Below are 18,267 nucleotides of genomic sequence, written 5' to 3'. Positions count from 1 at the left end.
CCATGGTTTCTTTGCTGAGCCCTCCGCTCACAGAACCAGCAGAGGGGAGCCATATTTGAGTCTCCATCCATCTGGCTAACCATGTTCGCCCCACCCCATTCAACTTGTGGCCCACCCAAGCTGCTTCCAGTGGATTTTCCATACAAATGGCCTAGGGAATATAGTCAATAATCCTACCTAATAAAGGGGAATATGCAAATTGACCATCACATCATAATAAGATGGCTGCACAGACAGCAGAGGCCGAGTTACTGATAGAAGCCTTAACAAGCAATCATCAGGGACCTGAGGCTGCATGGCGCTGGACTGGGCAGGGGACCTGAGACTGCCCTCCGCCTTGTTGGGCTTGACAGGGGACCTCAGGCCACGCCCCCTGCCTGGTTCCAGGCTGCGGGACCTTAGACTGCACCCCCTACCTGGCAGGGCAAGCTTGATGGGGGACCTCAGGCTGCATCCTCCGCCTGGCAGTTCTTGATGGGGGACCTCAGGCCTTATCTCCCACCCCAGCACCAGGCTGGGGGATCTGAGGCCGTGCCCCCTGCTCCAGAGGGGCATGATGGGTTCTAGATCTAGCCCAATGGGGGTGGGCCGGCTGCGTCTGGATCTCGCACACATGGAGGGTCGGGGACTTACTCTGGGTCCCGGGTGAGCCCCAGACTCTGACAGAAGGAAGATTTTCATATATATTTTACTTAATTTCTTTCATCTCTGACACTTCTATTATAGAGAAAGGGTAAGTAGCAATATTAAAATATTTCCTCTAATTAATCCCCTTTTAATGTGCATGAATTTCATGCACCAGGTCACTAGTTTTATTTTTAATTTTTTTTGGGGGGGTCACTAGTTTTTTAATAACTATGTATGGTGTTAGATGGGTATTAGATTTATCAGGAGATCACTTTATAAGTTATATAATGTCTAGACACTGGGTTGCACACCCTGAAACTAATGTAATATTGTATATCAACTGTTATTGAAAATAAAAAAATATTTAAAAAATAAGTGAAGAAAAAAGAAAAGGAATGGTGGTAACTATTACTGCTGTTCCTATTATTAAAGAGTACCATTTTTCCTAACCTTCCTTGTAGGTTGGTTAGCGGAATAGGAATATTCCCTCTTGTGACGTAGTATATAGCAAAGTGAACAAAATGTGATATGCACTGCCTTTCATAGTGTCTGGGAAACAATAGATACTCAGTAAATACTCATAAATTTGCAAGACAGTGAGAACCACAGCTTGATTACATATGGGTATATGACTTAAATGTATGACAAAAATGCTAGGTTTTCTCTAATAGAGTTATGGACAGCAGAGATGAAAAAAAAATAAAACTATGTTGAAAAACATGGATTGAAGTAGAGCTTGTCACTGCAGTTTTGGGTTTCTTAGTGCTGCTATTAAATTTGTAATGCTCTGTATATTTGTAAGAATGACTCTACCATAACCGATGCCAAAATAAATGTCAATATATATTCTCTTTCAGATTTACTAAAAATTTATCTCCTGACAAGATAAATCTAAGTACCCTTAAAGGAGAAGGTGAACTGAAGAATTTGGAGTTGGATGAAGAGGTGCTCCAGAATATGTTGGATTTGCCAACATGGCTTGCTATCAACAAAGTTTTTTGTAATAAAGCATCTATTAGGGTGAGATTTTGATAATGTGTGAAAAGCATTTTTGTTTTTTTCTTTTTTAATTTTATCCTTATATTTTAAAAAAAGTATTTTGCTTTAGATAATTCTATAAAGAAGCATTTTTATTAACATGGCTTAAAAAGACAAATACCTTTGTCTAAATCAGGGGTAGGAACTTTTTTCTGCCAAGGGCCATTTAGATATTTATAACATCATTCGCGGGTCATACAAAATGATCAAAAATTAGTCTGCTATATTTGGCCAAACATTTAGTTAACTCACCCCTAATGCCTTGGCAGGGCCAGACCAAATGATTTCGCATACCTTACTCAGCCTATCGGCCGGCTGTTCTCCATGCCCCAGTCTAAATAACTACAAGAATATATACCTTATGAATTTAGTCATATGCTAACATATTAATTACTAAATTATAGATTTTAATTTTTAAAACATTTAATGTAATTACAATAACATTTAAATAAAATTATTAGAAATTTATTAGTAAAATATTCAAAGATTTGTCACATGTGACAGTTTAAATTTATTATAAGTAAACACTTTTAAATGAAGACGTAACTGATAAGTTATCTTAATCTGTGTATTTTTATTTGAAGTTTAATCTCTTTTTCTCATTTGTTTATTATTTTGAGAATTTTAAAATTGTCTTTTGTTATTATTACTACTAATTAAAACTTATTTCTACTTGCTTTGACACTAATGTCTTATCACTTCCAGTTCTTAAAGAGTACGCCTTGTTTTAAAGTCTGCTCAGTGGAAAAAGTGAATGCTAATTTGTTTCATAAAATTAAAATTGGGCAGTAATGAGAAAATTTAGAAAAAAGTTAGTCTCCTTTAATTTTTTGTTCTAACATCCTTAAACCCAAATATCTCCAATGACATGGTATTTTAGTGCAAGTTAGGTTTGAATAATATTTATTTGCTATTGCCTACATTTTATAGCAATGGCCTCACTTCTGTATTTGTCTTGAATATCTATGAAAATATTGGTCAGAATTATAGAATATAAAAAATTGTTAAGTGATCAAAATATTGATAATGTTTTTCTGGGAAGTTTTAACTAAATTGTGAAATTAAAATGTGTTTTAAGGGTTGGGAAAAGAAGATATTTAAGACAACCTAACATTTTTATTTAAAATGATGATTAAACATATGAGTAGTCTTTTATATAATACTAGTGCCCCGGTGCACCGATTTATGCACATTGGAAGGAAATTAATTAGAAGGTGGCCATCAGGACGTGATTGGGTGAGATGACCTGACATGCCCTGGAGCCAGCCTCCAGTGGTTCCTGGCCAGCCAGCTGCACCTGGGGTGCACATGGCTTGAAGGTCCTCTGCAGAGTGAGTGGAGTCCTTCCAGCAGGTGGGGTCTCTGGACCTGGCCTGCAGGGATCGGGCTGAAACTGGCTCTCTGACATCCCCCAAGGAGTCCCAGATCGCGAGAGGGTGGTTCTCCAGTGACACACTCTGGAATTGGGCTCCCTCCTCTCTAGTTCTGGGGTGCGTCACCGGAGAATTGCTGCTGCCAGGTCACCACGGCTTGGCAGCTCCTGCCTTGAGTGTCTGCCCCCTGATGATGAGTGCATGTCATACCTACCTGCCGGTCTGATGGTCGCTTATCCTTTTATATACATAGATTAGGGGTCCAGTGCACAAATTTGTGCACCTTGAAAGGAACTGTGGGCTGTGGGGCTGCGGTGGGCAGGGAGGCAGGTCTTGGCCTATCTGCCATGGCCCCCTAGTCCTCTGTATGTTGGCAGCCCTGCCCCTGCCACCACTGCTTCCACACGCTGATGGTGCTGGCCCCTCTTGCACCCACTGAAGGTGCAGAGCCATTGGGGCCAGTGCCAGCAGTGGGTGTGAGTGGGGCTGGCACAGTCAGCAGGTGTGAGCAGTGGCTGCTGCCCCAATCACCCCTTAGGAGCAGGGGGAGGTGGAGAAGCCCTGACGGGCGATCGCAGCTGGCAGCCTCCACTCACATCCGCTGATGGTGCCGAGCGATGGGGGCTGATGCCAGGCACTGGCAGTGGGTGTGAGCAGAGACTCCGGCATCAGCAGTGGGTACAAGTGGGGTGAGTGCCAGCGCTGGCAGCCAGTGCAAGGCAGGACCGTGGCGTGCAGGAGTAAATAACCACCAAAGGCTTGCCCCGATGACAGTGACTGGTGCCCCACCTTGGTCTGGTGTCCCTGCTTCTTCATCCCACCGTGGCCAACACCCGTCTGTTCCACACACGCTCCCTGGTGGTCATCACACGTCCTAGTGACTGGTTATTCGGTTGTTCAGTTGGTTGGCTGTTCAGTCTGTTTGCATATTAGCCTTTTATTATATAGGATAGATACATCTAATTTTAAGAGTATGAATGAATTGCTCATTTTATTTTGCAATTTAAGAAAGAAGTCATCTGATACAATTTGGTATATCTGTCACTATATTAAGAAAGAAGTTGTGTTGGTTTCTGTTTTACATCTTTTTAATGATTCATTTTAAAGAAAGAAACTTTTTTTTTTTTTTTAGATCCCATGGACAAAACTAAAAACACATCCCATCTGTTTGGTGAGTTCTGAATTGCTTCAGAAATAAACATTTATCTAAGCGTCTAACTTTCAATATAAACACATTCTAGGATTAGAAATTGCACTTGTATAAAATATGATTTTCTCAGCAATATGTGGCTACTTCTTACTGGTTTTCTCTTATGCTCCTATAAAACACATTTTCCCACCAGATACTAAGTGCCTCGAGAAGGGACTGAGTGCATTGTCTTCTGTTTTGATACTTGTCTCTTTAGGCCTTTACAGTGGCACTTGAAATTACTCCTTTCACTTAATATTTACTTAGCTCTTAAAGAAATGAAAGAGGACATAGTCTTAAATGTTTTTATAATATACATAAAATAAAGTATCTAATTGCTTACAGTTTTACTGCATTTCTATCAGTCCTTAGATAAAGTAATAATGGAAATGAGTACATGTGAAGAACCACGAAACCCTAATGGCCCATCACCAATTGCAACTGCTTCAGGACAGAGGTAAGCTATTTCCATTAATCTGTATGACTGGTAAAGGGAATTCTTTCCTAAACTCATCTCTATTTTGTTCCATTGGTTGAATCATTGGTTGATTTATGTATTCATTGTTTTGTGTTTTCTTTTAAACTTTATTTTTACCTATAATCATCTCTATTGTTTGTAGTAAGGGAACATAAACTAAAATCCACTAACCTTAGACAGTCTTTCTTTCAGTCACCTTTCCCATCACACATTGTACAGTTTTAGATACATTATAGATTACAAAAGTAGAATTGAATTTAGTCTCTTTTACTACTATTCATCTTATTTTTCTTGATATTTAAATAGTAATGATCAACCAAAGGCAGAGCAGTAGCAGAAAATGAAAGCAGAACAGGTTAGGCAGCTTTTATGATTCCTAAGAGTTAAATTGATGCCTAAAAAAATTTAGACTTTTTGGATTATTATAAAATTGATTAAGTAAAGAATGCTTGCAAATTGGATTTAGATAAAAGCCTATGATTTTGAGACTTAGTTTTATCAGAAAAATTTTCTTTTTTAAAAAATATATTTTATTGATTTTTTACAGAGAGGAAGAGAGGAATAGAGAGTTAGCAACATCGATGAGAGAGAATCATCGATCAGCTGCCTCTTGCACACTCCCTACTGGGGATGTGCCCGCAACCAAGGTACATGCCCTTGACCGGAATCGAACCCGGGACCTTTCAGTCTGCAGACCGACGCTCTACCACGAGCCAAACCGGTTTCAGCAAGTTGAGGCCAATTTTGCTGCCCAGGGGACATTTAAGTTTTACAGTCTGAAGTTCCAGATCTGGATGAAGACATAGATTTAGGAATAATAGTCATATTGATTGATGACCATGAAAATAATATACTAGTTGGGCAAACTTTTACCTTCCCTCTGGTCAAAATATATTGGTAGATTATATTCTAGTTATACTGTACTATTTAACATTCTTAAAATATAGCCTCTGCTCTCCTACTTATCTGTGCCTCTGCTCATGCTTTCTCCATTCTAGAGACTTCCCATCTCTCCCTTTGGAAACTTCATCTTTTTTTCTTGGATATATTTCTTCCTAGTTATAAGCAGTTTCTTCCTCTACCAAATGTACTGACGATTCCCTTTTTAAAAAACAATTGCAAATTGCCTCATGTTTTAGTTACTGGGGTGTTTTATTTCCTCCCCAAGTAACTTGTGAGCCCTCTAATGCCATAACTATATTTTAGTTTTCCTTATGTCCCAGGGTTGTTCATATAGTGTATGCTCAATAAGTATTTGCTGAATTGAATTAGAGAATGTGAACTTTTTTAACCTTATTCCGAAACTATGAAATTATATTTTACTGGCTCCTTCATCCTTCTTTGTGTCAAGTATTCAGCTCTCTTATTTGTTATAGATGCCTGCTGTCTGGACTGATACTTTTTGAGATGCTGATATTAATAATTTAATTTAGGAAATAACCTCCAATTTAAAAAATCTTTTTATCATTTTGAGAAGAGCATTTTATAACTTACAAGTGACCAGGCTAGGCTGTTGTTTAAACAAAAATTTGTTTGTTTTTTTTTAAGCCAAAATGAATAAATATTATGGTACATGTTTGAGAATATTAACAGATAAATTTTTTCTTTTAATGACTTTTTGGCTTTAGCACATTATGTTTTGTTTTTCAGTGAATATGGCTTTGCTGAAAAAGTAGTTGAGGGAATCACTGTTTCTGTAAATTCCATTGTCATTCGCATTGGAGCAAAAGCCTTCAATGCATCCTTTGAACTTTCCCAGCTGCGGATCTATAGTGTGAATGCAAACTGGGAGCATGGAGATTTAAGATTTACTCGTATACAAGATCCACAGAGAGGAGAGGTAAAGATTTTGTTGTTGTTGTTGGCTTAAAAATTACTTTAGTCACTGATAAATAAAAGAGTATATTAAAAATAATTACTTCTTATGGTAACCTAGATTCACATAATACTAGATTTGCTTTTTAGCTATATTTATCTCTGTTTTAATCTTATTATTAAATATGCATATTTTAATACCTTTATTGTAATTTTTCAACTCAAAGCTAATAATCCTATTTTAACTTCACAGGTACTCAGAATTGAATTTTACATTTACCAAACTAAAATATGTCATTTAAATTCTTGGTCCCATGATTCAAATGATCTTTATACTTTATAGTAAAATTAAATTACTTAGAATAAAAGTATTAACAACTTTACCATGATGACTATAATTATAAAGATGTGTTAACTGAATTTGCTATAAGAATACAATTTCAAAAAATAAAATTATAGTGACTATCTAGAATGGCATGAAAATTAGTGAAGAGATACATTTCTATTTTTTTTTAAATCTACATTTTTCACATTCTGTTTTGTATGAGTAAGTAAAGCCAATCTCTGTGTTCTCTTTAGGTTTTGACATTTAAAGAAATAAATTGGCAGATGATTCGAATAGAGGCAGATGCTACCCAAAGTTCACATCTTGAAATTATGTGCGCACCTGTTCGATTAATAACCAACCAATCAAAAATCAGAGTCACACTTAAAAGAAGAGTAAGTTAACAGGGTTTCTTTTGTGATTCATGTGGTAACTATTGGAATTGACAGGAAATTTAAAATAATTTTTAAGGAAAATATTGGCATATTAAAAAATGCAAAGTAAAAGAAAATATAGTGCCTAAACCAATATTTGAAGAAACCTATTATAATAACATTTTTCAGTCCTCTGGCTTTAACATTTAGATTTTTATTTTTTATGATTGAGTAGATTTCTCAGTTGCCAAATAACTGTTGAACATTAACAGTTTTAACATTTCTCCTATCAAATCGATCAAGAGTAAGTAAACAGTAACCAAAACTACTACCGTGTTTCCCCGAAAATAAGACTTATTTACAGGTTTCCTTCTGAGTGAAATATAAGGCATCCCCCCGAAAATAAGGCCCCCCTAGGCTAAACATGAGAGATTTGGTCCACTGATTCTGTAAGAAATGGAGTCACAAGAAATTCACCAGGAAATTCAGGAATTGGATTGTTATGATGATGTTCCAGAAGATGATGACATGATTGTCATTGAATAAATGAGTAAATTCTTGATACTGTAGGATTCACAGTTTGTCTGGTTTGTGTTGACAACTACCGTACTACCTTACCGTATACAGGTAATAAATTTCCTTTATTTTCATTTAACAGTAAATGTGTACCGTATTCTTCATGGAAAATAAGACACCCCCTGAAAATAAGACCTAGCGCATCTTTGGGAGCAAAAATTAATATAAGACATTGTCTTATTTTCGGGGAAACAGGGTAGCTTTAGAAGATTATTAAGATATGACTGGTAATTAAGATAAATAGGGAGGATTGGTACTTAAGGATATAAGAAATTGAAAGTCCACTATGGATTATGATGAAATCTAATGACAGAGTAATGGCTTACTTTAACCATGGCTTAAAGTCTAAACAACATGTATTGTATCACCGGACATAAATTACTATACTAAATTAAATTGAGAAAAATTTTTTTTAGAATATGTGGTTAAAATAGCGTTTTAGTTTTTTTTTTTTTTTTTTTTTTTTTAAAGATTAATCTTTTCATCTTTTTAAAAAATATATATTTTATTGATTTTTTTTTTTACAGAGAGGAAGGAAGAGGGATAGAGAGTTAGAAACATCGATGAGAGAGAAACATTGATCAGCTGCCTCCTGCACACCCCTACTGGGGATGTGCCCTTGACTGGAGTCGAACCCGGGACCCTCCAGTCTGCAGGCTGATGCTCTACCCACTGAGCCAAACCGGTTTCGGCTAGCATTTTAGTTTTTAATGAATTTTAATGCCCCTTTTTATACTGGAATTAAAATTAACATAGGTAATTAAATGATTTATTACCTTTAAGTGCAAAATTAAATTATTTAGGTACTCGTACCTATATAGCCTTTACCTATTTAGGTACAGGAATTTGTCAGTCTTTTTTTAACCACTGTATTGCTAATACTAAGGGATGTTTTTTCCATAATTTTAGAACTCATTAAATATTTGGTGGATGACAGGATCCATATTTCTATTCAAAAATAAAAGAAATAAAAGTACATTATAATTTCTATTTCTTGGCCTCATTTTATGAATCTTTTTTTTTTTTTTTTTTTTTTTTGACAGTTAAAGGACTGCAATGTCATTGCAACAAAGTTAGTTCTAATATTGGATGACTTATTATGGGTCTTGACGGATTCTCAGTTGAAGGCTATGGTACAATATGCAAAATCTCTTAGTGAAGCAATAGAAAAATCAACAGAACAAAGGAAGAGTATGGCTTCTGAACCTACACAGGTATGCTATTAAATTAACAGGAACAAAAACTCTACTTGTAAGTGATTTAAAAATCAGACTGGATAGTTGTTTAGTTTATGTGGAATAGATTATAATAGAGAAAGAGGAAGGGAGAGAAAGAAACATTGATGTGAGAGAGAAACATCCATTGGTGTTTCACATACAGTTCTAAGGCTAATATATCAGAATATGTATGCAGAATTATTTTAGGCTATTAGAGGTACACATACTAGTATATCTATATACTTCACTAATATTCTGGGTTTTTTCTCTTGGGGGAAAAAGAATTTTGAACTTAGAAATTCAAAACATCTTGAATTTTTGAATTCAGTAGAAAACATCTTGCCTTCATCATGTATGATCAAAGGGTGGAGCATAAAAGGTGAGGGATATTTGGAATTTGGAGAGGGTTTGTTGTCTGTCTTTTTTGTCATTTGGCATAGTTGCTATCTTCTGTTTTAGTGATTTGGAAGGAAAATCCAAACTTAAAATCTCTTTTTTAAAATGTTTTATTATTGTCTAAAGTTTTACGTATGTCTTTTCCCCCAATTAACGCTCTCCCTCCTCTCCAGACATTCCCACCCTGGGCAAGCCCCCTCCACTCCAGTACCTGTGTCCATTGGTTGTGCTAATATGTACGCATACAAGTCCTTTGATTGTTCTCTAACCCCCACCTCCCCTGCCACTTGTCTTTGGATCTATTCTTGTTCATCAAAATTAAAATCTCTTATGTTTCTTCTGCTTTCTAGCTTCTTTAGATATCCAAGTTCAAAGACACACCACATCTTATAAGAGGCACTAGAGCACTTACACAAGTGCTTTTACAAAGCAGTGATTAATTTGTACAGGATATATCATAGTGTACAAGTATACAGCTGATGTATGGTACAGGGCTCACATTTCTTTTCTCTTTAATAGATAGAACTAATAATAGTCAAATAAACTGCCTATAAAAGTTAATAAGTATGTTTTCTAAGACAAGAAAGGCTATAAATATGTAAATATAACTATTCAATTATTTACCAAAGCATTTGGGTTCATATTCAAATTGTTATAGTAGATGCAAAAGAAAATGTATTAGCTTATTTTTCACCATTATTCCTAAGAATATTTAAGTTTTCTTGTGTGGGAATTGCAAGTGTTTAACCTGCAATGCTAAGGCAGAATTGAATCTTTTAGAGCTCCTCAGCAACCCCATCTACGCAGCAAGTGAAGTCACCCCAGGCTTCAAATGCTCCTGATCTCAATGATGCAATTGTGAAACTGTTCAGTGACTTCGATGTCAAAGAAACCTCCCATCATTTAGTGATTTCTCATCTAGACCTGCACATATGTGATGATATTCATGCTAAAGAAAAAGGTAACTAACGCTGCTTATTTTAAACTATTTTGGTTTTTCTAGAATTTACTATAAAAATGGATTGTTTATCATGTTTATTATTTAATATGTGCTATAACATAACTGGTCATAACTTTATCATTCATAAGCGATACATGCTTGAAAGGTGTAATGCTAAACATTATAGATTGCAGTACATTGAGCTCCATAGAAACAGCACCCGGGCAAGTGGGAGTTAGCGGGTACTGGGTGACTGTGCTGCATAGTAGACAAAGGTTCTAGATCACTTTGAAAAACCGTGGTTCCCTAATCTAGATTCTGGGAAATTTCTCTGTCAGAGAGTGTCCCTGGCCCATAGTGTTGAAAGGGTTCAGCAGGTAGTCCTATCTCTTGGACAGTGGCTCTCAAACTTTGGCAAGCATGAGAATCAAACTGGGGATTTTATTTATTTATTTTATTTTATTTTGTTTAAAAAAAATATTTTATTGATTTTTTACAGAGCGGAAGAGAGAGGAATAGAGAGTTAGAAACATCGATGAGAGAGAAACATTGATCAGCTGCCTCTTGCACACCCCCTACTGGGGATGTGCCCGCAACCAAAGTACATGCCCTTGACTGGAATCGAACCTGGGACCTTTCAGGCCACAGGCCAATGCTCTATCCACTGAGCCAAACCGGTTTTGGCTGAGGATTTTTTTTTAAATGAGGATATCTGACTGGTGTCTCTCAGACCTGAATTAGAATAACAGTGACAATTGCTGCTCTGGATTTTTAAGGCTGTGAGAGTGAATATTCAGATTAATCCTAGATACTTAGCAGTAGAAAACATCTTGCCTTCATCATGTATGATCAAAGGGTGGAGCATAAAAGGTGAGGGATATTTGGAATTTGGAGAGGGTTTGTTGTCTGTCTTTTTTGTCATTTGGCATAGTTGCTATCTTCTGTTTTAGTGATTTGGAAGGAAAATCCAAAAAATTAAAACAAAGCCAAAATGATAAAAAGAGGGGTCAAAGTTAAATAATAAGGAAAAGAATAGAGAAAAGTGTTTTCTAAGCTCTTTCATTCCTTACTTTATATGTTCCCTCAGAGAATAAACTGAATGACATTACTTAAAGAAAAGCCCCTCTACCAAAATATAGTATTGCTGTTGTACAGATGTGTAATTAGTTTTCTGCTATTCTAAAATCCAGAAATTTCTGAAATGTTTCTTCTTAGTTTTGTGAAAAACTTGCTGGGAAAACTAAATACATTGCTATTTATCATCTTTATTTTATCCACTTAGTGTAAATATTGGAGTTTTGCTGCAGAATTACTCTCTTTTATTACTTAGTGCTGCCCTAGAATCTGCTTAGAATATGATATGCCATATATATACATGTCATATTACTTTCATAAAATATTTTTTAAAAACCTGAATTCTGAAACATTTGGCCAGGAGTTTTAAATGAGTGGTTGTAAGTCTGTACCAGAAATTCTGCTGGTTGAAATAAATTAGAGTTATCAAATGAATGTAGAGAGTGTATACATAGCTTGTGTCTTAATTTGTATTTGATTTGTCCATGCTATTTTAAGATTGGATTTTTTTGTGTTGGAGTTACACTAATTTAGGTACTTCTGACCTTAATTTAGCTATGTCATCTTGGACAACTTATGCAACCTAATAGACTCAGTTTCTTCTTCAGTAAGAGAAAAGATGGTTTAGTGTAGTAGTAAATATTTCCTGGCTTCAAAACCAACTCTATACTTATTGGCTGTATGACATTTGCCTGTTTTACTTAACTTTTTTGTGTCTTAATTTATTTAGAAAATGGGCATACTACTAATAACTACCTATCTTATAGGGTTGTTATGAAAAGCAAAATAGTAAGTATACCTAAAGTATTTAAAACAATGCTTGACATGTGTTTAGGACTATAAATATAAAAGTTGATTGTATCCTCATTTTTAAGCCTAGTACCTTGCAAGTGATTGGGGCTTAATATTTATTAGATTGAATTGCATTTCCTAAAATCCTTAATGTATTATTCACGATAACAGAGACAGTTATTACTGCTTGTGCTGTAGGTGTGGCAAATTAAGTGTTTCTGATATTTGCTTAATATTCTTTTCACTTTCTCTCAAATTCATCTTTTTCTTTTCCCAGAGTCAAATAGACGTATTACTGGAGGGGCTATGCAGCTATCTTTTACAAAACTGACTATAGATTATTATCCTTATCACAAAGCAGGTATGTGTAAACAATTTCTTTAAATGAAATAAATCTTGCATTATATTATAAAACCAATTTATTTTATTTTGTTTTAATGTAATTTTTTTCAGTTTTTTTATTTCAAGAAAAATGATTTTAAATATAATGTTACATGCAATAAACCTTAATATTTCTAGAAAAACGATGTTAAATATAATGTTACGTGCAATAAACATCTCAAGAAAAGCAGTTTTAAATATGATGCTACATGCAATAAACACCAGTTATTCAAGAAAAATGATATTACATATAATATTACATGTAATATACATTAATATTTCAAGAATAAAAGGATTTTAAGTAAAAACTGTACTAACATAGCATGATATCACCAACCTTGTAGGAAATATTGAAAATATGCAAATAACAGGATTACTTACATTATATTCTAGAATATTTTTTTCCTCTGGCTCTATTTTTGTTCATCAGTTTATGTTGTTCATTATATTCCACAAATGAATGAGATCATATGTTTATCTTTTTCTGACTAGCTTATTTCGCTTAGTATGATGCTTTTAAAGTCTATTTTGTCGGATATGAGTATTGCTACTCCAGCTTTTTTTTCTTTTCCATTTCCATGGAAAAAATTTTTCCGTCCCTTCACTCTCATCCTGTGTGTGTCTTTTGTTTTGAGGTGGGTCTCTTGTAGGTAGCATATAGTTAGGTCATGTTTTTGTATCCGTTCAGCTACCCTACACCTTTTGATTGGAGCACTTAATCCATTTACACTTAGGGTTATTATTGAGAGGTACTGATTTATAGTCATTTCAATTCTGTATGGTTAGGTTTCTCTGTTTCTTCTTCTCAGCAATCCCTTACAGCAATCCCTTTAGCATTTCTTATAATGCTGGCTTGGTGGTGATGAACTCCTTTAGCCTTTTTTTTGTTTGGGAAGCTCTTTATTTGATTGTCTATTTTGAATGATAGCCTTGCTATCATTGGTCTTAGATCATTGCTTTCCATTATCTTGAGTGCTTAATGCCATTCCCTTCTGGCCTGTAGAGTTTCTGATGAGAAATAGGTGTCAGCCTTATGGGAACTCCTTTGTAGGCAACAGTTTTCTCTTGCTGCCCTAAGAGTCTCTCTTTGTCTTTAATTTTTGGCATTTTAATTATGATGTGTCTGGGCTTGGGTCTGTTTGGGTTCTTCTTGTTTGGGGTTCTCTGTGCCTCCTGAACTTGTGTGACTTTTTCCTTTACAAGGTTAGGGAGTTTATTTCTTCAAATACCTTCTCTATGCCTTTTTCCCTTTCTGCCTCTTCTGGCACACTTACTATTCTAATATTGTTACATTTCACAATGTCCCACAGCTCCCTTAAGCTGATCGTCTGGTTTTTAATTGTTTTTGTTTTTTGCTTTTTTTTGTTCTCTAATCGAGTGATATTTTCAGCTCTATCTTCTAATTTACTGATTTAATCCTCAGCTTCCCCTAATTTGCTGTGTATTCCTTCCAGTGTATTCTTTATTTGTGTTATGTCATTCTTTATTTCAGACTGGTTTGTTTTTTTTTCATAATTACTGTATCTTTTTTCACATTTTTGAGCATATTTAACAGCATTACTTTGAACTCTGTTTCCGATAAATTTCTTATCTCTGCTTCATTTATCTCTTCTTCTGGAGAATTCACTAGTTCTTTCATTTGGGGGTTGTTTCTTTGTTTCCTCATTTTGGTTGTCTGGGTTTGTGACTATGTATTAGGTAAATCCTCTACACCTCTCAATCTTTAGTGCAAGACAGTGTTAAAAGACTCAAAGCCTGCCTCTGTCTACAGACTAATAGGATTCCTTGAGGCAGTCATCCTTAGGTGAGAGTTTTTTCAACTGGGTGGGACAGTTGCTTCTGCCTGAAGGCTAATTGTTTTAATCTCCTAAGTGGCCTTAGGGCAAGATGTTTTCCAATAGCAAGTGTCCACTGCCTTTCCCCCAGACTGGGCAGATGTCTATTTGGGAAAGATGTCCACTATGTGAGGAAATGACTCAGCCCAGGAAACTTGGGGTGTCTGTCTTCTGAGTTCCTTTTCCCAAATCCCCCGTCCTGGATTCTTCTCTCACAGCTCCAGTCCACTTCACCCTCTGCCAGAGCACAAAGTAGGTGGTTCCACAGGGAATTTTTGTGTGTTGCCCCTTTAAAAATGCCCAAACTTTCAGCTGCCTCTCTCTGGCAGACAGCACCCCACTGCTTTTCACAGCTAGATGCTATGTTTTGCTCTCTGCTGGGGAGCCCAGGTTCCGGATTAGATCCCAGAGTTCTCAGTGGCTCCCCACCACAGCTGAGATATTTCTCTCAGACTTCAGTTGCCACCTGTGGGTGCCCAGCCAGCGCTTTGTTGCCTGTGCTCCTCATTCCAATCTCTGTGTGGTCTCTACCTTTGGTTCTTGGGTATCATCAGCGTTCTCTCCTGTGAGTTTTCTGTTGATTATTCAGGAAGTCTTTCCATATTTCAGTTGTATTTCCAGCTTGTTCCTCTCCCCTGATAGAAGTCTTCACTGCGTACTTTTTTTTTTTAGAGTTCAAGTGAAGACATTGGGCTAAATTAGCTTATTCATTTTCCTGCTCTTTTCAGAATAAGCTCCATCTGTATCTATTCTTTTTCTCCAAACTGCACTAGAAAAACAAAGCCTGCCCTTCCATTCTCCTTGTGTGTCAGGACCTCTGCTGACGGAGTGCTTTCTTCTTCACACTTAGAGAGCTAATGTAATTTTTAAAGAAAAAGGAGATCAAGGCATTTGTTCCCCTCTCCTCTCATAGTATCTTACCAAGAAAATATAATTGCCATAGAAATATTCATGCATTTTTTATATTGAGGTTTACTTAGATTATTAGAAAGTATAATTGTTAGAAATTGTCAATAATCTAAATAATTAATTTAAAACTTAAAAAAAATCATAATACAGATGAAACATATTTGTGCTACTTTGTTAATTGTTACCCAAAAAGTTTATTAATATGTTTGAATTTTTCAATGATATTAATATGTTTGAATTAATATGTTTGAATTTATTATTAATATGTTTGAATTTTTCAATGAATTTTTCAATTTTTTCTGTAAAAATTTTCTTTATAGTTATATCTTTGTGACTGATGTTCATCTTAATAACTATTAATATGTTTGAATTTTTCAATGAATTTTTAATTTTTTAAAAATTAAAAATTCATTTTAATTTTTTAAAAATTAAAAGTTCATTTGAATTTATTATTTTTGAATTTTTCAATGAATTTTTCAATTTTTTCTGTAAAAATTTTCTTTATAGTTATATCTTTGTGACTGATGTTCATCTTAATAATTTTTATCAATTTCTTCAGTTTTTTAATAATCCTCCTCATTTTTTTTTCAATGATATTTTTAGATATTTTAAAAAAATTAAAAAAAGAATTTAAAGCAAAAGGATAACAAAGATTTTAGCTAAGTCCTAGAAGTCCAGGTACATTAAAATTTTTTTTTCTCTATTTTTGAAATCTTGTCAATAAATAAGATTTAATTAGGCTCCTTAATAATTAAATATTGATAGGCTCTTCACCTCAAATAATTAATAAAAGTAAAAGAATGAATGTTTATGGCCAAATTAAGTAATTTGACCTTGTGCACATCTCTGCATTTTGGTGGTATGTGGTTTTTTAAAAAAAATATTTTATTGATTTTTTTTTTTTTTTTTTACAGAGAGGAAGGGAGAGAGATAGGAGTTAGAAACATCAGTGAGAAACATCGATCAGCTGCCTTCTGCACACCTCCCACTGGGGATGTGCTCGCAACCAAGGTATATGCCTTTGACCAGAATCGAACCTGGGACCCTTCAGTCCACAGGCTGACGCTTTATCCACTGAGCCAAACCGGTTAGGGCTGGCTTTTTGTTTTTAATTCACACAAGTAACAGTTTTCTAGAATTTTAAAAAGTGATAAAATTGCTCTGTTTACAATTTTTTTTATCTCCCATTGTTTGTCCTTTCTATATCAGTACCTGACAGGTTTTAAAGATTGTACTATTTGTTTTGATTTCTATTAGAGGGCCTTTTTCCTTATATTTTATTTCTCCAGATTCATAAGTTAGCTACATGTACCTAAAATATTTTTAACAATAGAAATCATTCATATTGTGGGGTAAAACTTTCACTTATAGATTTTCTTCAACCTTCTTCATACATACGGTACTACTTTCATTACTTGCTACAGAGCAACATAATCCTGATTTTTAAATTTTTTCTGTAAAAATTTTCTTTATAGTTATATCTTTGTGACTGATGTTCATCTTAATAATTTTTATCAATTTCTTCAGTTTTTTAATAATCCTTATCATTTTTAAAAAATATATATATTTTATTGATTTTTTACAGAGAGGAAGGGAGAGGATAGAGAGCTAGAAACGTCGATGAGAGAGAAATATCGACCAGCTGCCTCTTGCACACCCCCTTCTGGGGATATGCCCGCAACCAAGGTACAGGCCCTTGACCGGAATCGAACCTGGGACCTTTCAGTCCGCAGACCGATGCTCTACCACTGAGCCAAACCGGCTTCGGCTCCTCATCATTTTTATAATAAGTTTTTGTTAGTCACGTTTCAATAGATTTTTGATGAAAAGACTATTTTAAAAAATATATATTTTATTGATTTTATTACAGAGAGGAAGAGAGAGGGATAGAGAGTTAGAAACATCAATGAGAGAGAATCATTGATCAGCTCCCTCTTGCACCACCCCCACTGGGGATGTGCCCGCACCCAAAGTATATGCCCTTGACCGGAATTGAACCCGGGACCTTTCAGTCCGCAGGCCGACGCTCTATCCACTGAGCCAAACCCGTTTCAGCAAAAGACTTTTTTTTTTTTTGCTGGTGTACTCTGTGATTCTGTGTGGTGGAGCTATGCCAGGTGGTGGAGCATTCAGTGAAGGTACCACCAGCAGTGCTGCTTCCGTTGGAAACTTGGAAACTGAGTGACATTTTAGCAAGGGTCGCTTCAAGGTGGAAATCCTCCCTATTTCCTTTTGATCTTCTTTCCCTCTATTCCAAATGTTTGTTCATATTTTCTAGGAATATTAAAATCTGTAGTAGGTAAAGGTTATAAATTTATTGGGAAATTGAAGAAACCCTTGAGAATATGAATAAATCTCATTAAAAGCATAATAGAGTAAATGAAAATGGTGAACTTTTCAGTGTAATTTTTTGTTATTCATTTTACAGGAGATAGTTGTAATCATTGGATGTATTTTAGTGATGCAACCAAGACAAAAAATGGATGGGCCGACGAGTTGTTACATGAATTTGAGTGCAACGTTGAAATGCTTAAACAGGCTATAAAGGACCATAATGTAGGTTCACCTCCTAAATCCCCAACACATGCCTCTCCCCAGCACACACAAACAGGTATTTTACCTATAACAACATTATGGCATTCCCCTGATACTGTGTAAATGGCATTCCTTTGATATTGTATTTACTGAGACCCTGTGCATGAAATTCATGCACGGGGATGGGGTGGTACCTCAACCCAGCCTGCTCCCTCTCCAATCTGGAATCCCTTGAGTGATGCCCGACTACCGTATAGGCCTGATTTGGAATCATTTGGACATCCCTCTTACAATCCAGGACCGCTGGCTCCCAACCACTCGCCTGCCTGATTGCCCCTAACTGCTTCTCCTGCCAGCCTGGTCACCCCTAAACACTCTCCTGCCAGCCTGATT

At 35.6% G+C, this 18,267-nt stretch overlaps 1 protein-coding gene across 3 annotated transcripts in view; it reads left to right on the top strand.

Annotated features, from left to right (window-relative positions):
* BLTP3B (bridge-like lipid transfer protein family member 3B) overlaps nucleotides 1-18,267 on the top strand; it is a 66,911-nt gene that overhangs the window by 23,216 nt on the left and 25,428 nt on the right. For all 3 annotated transcript variants that reach the window (XM_084876357.1, XM_084876358.1, XM_084876359.1), the window contains 9 exons: nucleotides 1,485-1,647; nucleotides 4,171-4,209; nucleotides 4,593-4,684; nucleotides 6,356-6,545; nucleotides 7,100-7,240; nucleotides 8,839-9,009; nucleotides 10,189-10,369; nucleotides 12,492-12,575; nucleotides 17,768-17,950. In XM_084876357.1, coding sequence (XP_084732483.1) covers nucleotides 1,485-1,647; nucleotides 4,171-4,209; nucleotides 4,593-4,684; nucleotides 6,356-6,545; nucleotides 7,100-7,240; nucleotides 8,839-9,009; nucleotides 10,189-10,369; nucleotides 12,492-12,575; nucleotides 17,768-17,950 — 1,244 coding nt within the window. The remainder of the gene's footprint in view (nucleotides 1-1,484; nucleotides 1,648-4,170; nucleotides 4,210-4,592; nucleotides 4,685-6,355; nucleotides 6,546-7,099; nucleotides 7,241-8,838; nucleotides 9,010-10,188; nucleotides 10,370-12,491; nucleotides 12,576-17,767; nucleotides 17,951-18,267) is intronic.

The sequence above is a fragment of the Pipistrellus hanaki genome (assembly GCF_964339955.1).
Source record: "Pipistrellus hanaki genome assembly, chromosome: 3".
Taxonomy (NCBI): Eukaryota; Metazoa; Chordata; class Mammalia; order Chiroptera; family Vespertilionidae; genus Pipistrellus; species Pipistrellus hanaki.
This window is presented reverse-complemented; position numbering and strand designations above follow the sequence as displayed.